Raw genomic sequence first — 4,434 nt, forward strand, 5'->3', positions numbered from 1 at the left:
TAATTTTCTTCACAGCAGCTGGTATGGTGCTATGTTTGGAATTTGTGACAAAAACAGTCCTGATATTCTAGTTATTGCTGAACAGCACTTTACACAGCCTCAACACCTTTTCTGTTTCACATACTGCCCCCACATCCAGTAGGGGTTAATCCACAATAATACTTTAAATACTGGAGCAGAAATCAACCTCTGCAGCAATTAACTGATTGCCTAGCAAGTGAAATTTAGCTTCCTGCTATGTATGTGCTCTTCTCCAGTGGAAACAAAAAGATGCCAGTGGTTGTTATTTTAGTCATCAGTTTTTACCTTGGGGATTGTTTGGATCACGGTTCAGAACTGCATAGCGAGGAAGTAAAATGCCTTCAGCTTTAAGAATACCATACACTTCTCTCCTAGAAGCAAAGAACAAAAGTTGCACAGTAAGACAGCAAATCCTGAAAATATTTGTATTTTACAGTCCATGAATAAGGGAGGAGAAAAATACATACAATTTTTTTTTAAACCACACAGGATGAAATTACATATATAATACTCTACTTATTAGTGTTATGCTTTAAAGGTGACTGATACAGCTGTACCTTTGCAGTGAGTTCATCAATATCGATAAAAATGTAATTTGCTATGCCAGTCCTGTCCTCTCCACTCCAGCAGTACACCAGCATAGAACAATTCTCTTGTTAAAGGTGATAATTAACATGAAGGGTTGAAAAAGTTTATACAGGACAGCAACTGAAGGCATCCAAACTAACAATTCTGCTCACTGTTCAGGAAGCTCCAGTGTTTATGTATTTTGCTCACTACTATTTTGTTAATATTTGCTATGCATGATTGCAGCCCGAAAAGGAAATTCAATAACCACAAGATATTTAAATACCAGCAACTTCTGTTAAGATTCCACATAAGACAAAAAAAGACCTTTAGTAAAGTCCGAAGAATTCTACAGTTATAGGAGGTTTTACAGTTGCTACACATAGCTATGCTACACATATTTTCAAAGTTTAAAACTTTTTTATTTGCTAAGCTGTAGACAAATGTATCACCCAACTTCTACCTGGTAAATCTTCAGAAGTATCAATACAAAAGCAGCAAAAGAAAAAACACTTCTAAAGACATATCCCAGAAAACTATGCATAACATTCACTGTAATTTTATTTAGACTACTATACAATACACTGGAACTGTTGCTATGTAATACCAGCATATTCGCAGTCTCTAACTTAAAAGTAGTTTGCTGTTTACAGGTAATTAGTGTTACTTACCTGTCTTGTATGTGATACTGCATATTCAAGTCATTGATTATGAATGGATTCCTGAGTTTTGCATAGGCAACTGCTTTGTCCAGTGGAAATCCTAAAATATTTATTAATGCAAATAAAGTAAAAGTACAAGACACAATACCAGAAAATAGTTTGGAAGCTTCATATTCAAGCTTTAGAGTACAACCAGACATACAGCTGAATTGGGAGGATGCTCCCCCAGCTATAGACGCACATACCATCAGCTTAAGATGATCATGAAACTACAGCCTAATTTCAGCATAGGCTGCCAAAAGTAGTGGTCCTGTCTCCAATCCCCTCCTCCCTCACTCTACATGTGTACCTTGTACGTCTACATGGCCCTTCCATAGGGTCAGAACTAAGGCTTTTATTGCCTCTGCCTGAAAATATGATTTTTAACTTCAGTCTACTCCTCTTTGGTTCACTGCCCAGCCCCACAAAACCTGAGATATTAGCAGAGACACACGAACAAGTGGCCAGAGACCTAGCAGTCCCACTGAGAAAGTAGCATGCCTTCACAGTTATTGGACTAAGTAAGTATTAGATTACCATTTCTACTGGCTCCACAAATATTTACCAATGGAATGACTATTTTAAATACCATCTCAGACAGATCCTTCTCAAGCAATGAAAACTATAATTTAAAAAGCTTGTATTTTATAAGTCAGTTGTATTATATTAAACAAGATGAAGTCCTTCCTTGGGAAATCCAGTAAAATTACAAGACAAGAAAAATAAGAAGACCCTCACACTGGTTAAAGTATTTAAATGTCAAAAACATTTCTTAGAAGATATTAGAAGATTTACCTTTAGAATGAAAAGAGATGAGACAGTCACATAAAGGCCAGTTTTCTACTGGCTCATTCAAAATAACGTCCTCTTCAAATATTACCACAGTTATGTACTTAAACATGGAGAGGCGTTCAAGTATTTCTTTCATTGGTTTGGACTTAGATTTCTTAGCCATTGAACAAATCCCAACTGCGATTTGTCTTTCTGGTGGCTGAAGAGGTGCAGAAAAAGCAATTATTAAGTTTTCTCAGAACACAACAGGGTTTTAGCAGCACAATACCAGAACAGACATTTTCTGTTAAAATTAATGTATTACCTTTAATTTAGTTTTTAATCAGGTAAATTGCTAGCAGGTAACAAAATGCAGCACGACAGCATGACACACTGCATCCTTATGAAAAATGCCTCAAAAAATGAAACTGTTCAATAGCTCTACACTACTTCTTGTGAGTATCGTATCAGGAACAAATACTTAGATCAAAATCTAAGTCAGAAATGTGAAATCTGAATGAAATCATACCTATGGCTTACTCTGATATTAAGTAGCAATCAATTTTTAAACGATTTCATTTTTCTACATCTACTTAGTAGTCACAAGGCTTCTCATCTTATTACCTAATATTACAAATGAGTTATGAAAAGGAAAACTAGTAACCCAGAAAATACTATACTAAATTTCTGAGCTATTTTGTGCTGTACACTCTGTATTTTCTTTCATGTTATAAGCTTTTAAAAATTTCTTAACCCAACTGGTATTCTTAAGTGCAACAGCCAATCTACCCCTGTTTAAAAAGAAACAAAAAGAGAGAAACCCAGAGCAATCCATTATTTCAACTTGCTGTTCTTTTAAAACAGAGCCAATTACCTTCTCTTACTAAAATATACTGACTGAATTAATTGAGCTGTCTGAGCTGCTAATTTTGCATTACTTCTCTGCATTTACAAGTTACTTTTAATCATGGTGAAGTGTTTTATTAACAGTTCCTCACATTTAAATTTTTTAGACATGCTTGTAATCAGTGAAAATTTAATCTGACTATTCCCTAAAGCGAAATGTTACAAACTAAAAAAACATTAAAATACAGCTAAAAAAATGACGTCTGACAACTGATGCATAATAAAATTAAAAGTTTGTCTTAAACTAAAAATTGGTAAGCAGAGTGTTAAAATACAATTCAGAACACTCTGCAAGGATAATAAACTAAGGTGTAACTTAAGATTGATTTAGCATGCACTTTCTGTACACCAAGACAAGGAAGAAAAATGAAAACATGTCAGATCTTAACGAAAACAACAGTAAGATGAAAAAAGAAGAGTTAAGTCTGTTCAAACTCAAAAATCAAAGGTTAACGCTGCAGCAGTTGACAACACATACAAAAGAAAAACTCTTGATAATTTTTTGCTACTAATTATCCAAATAAATAAATTGAAGGCTTAGGCCACCAAGTTCATTCCCAGAATCCAAATCAAGTCTGCAAAACTAGCACATGAACCTCAGCTGCCCCGAAATTCTGTATGAAGGTCAAGCACATCTACTTCAAAGTTCAAGGTATACTTACTTTTCAAGCGTGTTGCATTTCCAAATATAACTCACAGATCATTACCTGAATAAGAACAATTTCCCAATTCAGAACACCATTTCAGTATTAGATCTTTGTGATTTAATGCCATTTCAAAGTAAAATAATGCTAGAGAACATACAAAATAGTACACACATGCCCCTATAGTACATACAGAGTCATACTCTTCCTCTTCTTCTTCCCCATGGTCATAGAAGTGTTCATAATCTGTAGATCTGGCTGAATCCAATAATTCTTCTCCATCCTCTCCACCCACGAAGAATCTAGGAGGATCACTCTCCGTTGCGCTAACAGACATGGTTACAAGATCTACAGAGATCTATGTAGAAACTGCATCCACTTTGGCAGCTGAGATACTGGGCATGTTTCCCACTGTCTCAGGAACACAAAAGTCCCCTGCTCTTTGATGTTGCTTGTGCAGTGTTGCCACTGTGATGATGTTGTCTGCCAGACACTGTTTAACTGGTGTCATCTGCTCATTACTGGTTGGAGTTGCTGCTGCAAGAAACCCACAATAGGCTACTGCTTCCCTGAGAGGATACAACTTTTTAACCTGAAAAACATCCAAACAAACAACAAAAAGAAAAAACACACTGGATAAAGGCACATAAAAATAAACCCTTCTCATCTACAAAATGTATTTGGACATTTACACACCTCTGGGCAAAGCATGAGAAATAAAATAATACACATTGCACACAGTCTACACTTTTACATGTATGTTTAGAGCAAGGGGAATAATTTCAAGATATTTTCAAACTACTGATGCAATAGACAATATAACT

General features: G+C 35.4%; 1 protein-coding gene across 1 annotated transcript; it reads right to left on the reverse strand.

The window, feature by feature from the left end:
• Positions 1 to 306: 306 nt before the first annotated feature.
• Positions 307 to 4,203, reverse strand: LOC104627430 (inositol hexakisphosphate and diphosphoinositol-pentakisphosphate kinase 2-like; the record flags this gene model as incomplete). Its single annotated transcript, XM_010295684.1, has 4 exons — positions 3,804 to 4,203; positions 2,085 to 2,280; positions 1,260 to 1,350; positions 307 to 392 (listed from the first exon to the last, which is right to left on the reverse strand). Coding segments are annotated over exons 1-4 (517 nt in total), but the record flags the coding sequence as incomplete, so codon positions are not given.
• Between the last annotated feature and the right edge of the window lie 231 nt (positions 4,204 to 4,434).

The sequence above is a fragment of the Phaethon lepturus genome, unplaced genomic scaffold (assembly GCF_000687285.1).
Source record: "Phaethon lepturus isolate BGI_N335 unplaced genomic scaffold, ASM68728v1 C14072785, whole genome shotgun sequence".
In the NCBI taxonomy this organism is placed as follows: domain Eukaryota; kingdom Metazoa; phylum Chordata; class Aves; order Phaethontiformes; family Phaethontidae; genus Phaethon; species Phaethon lepturus.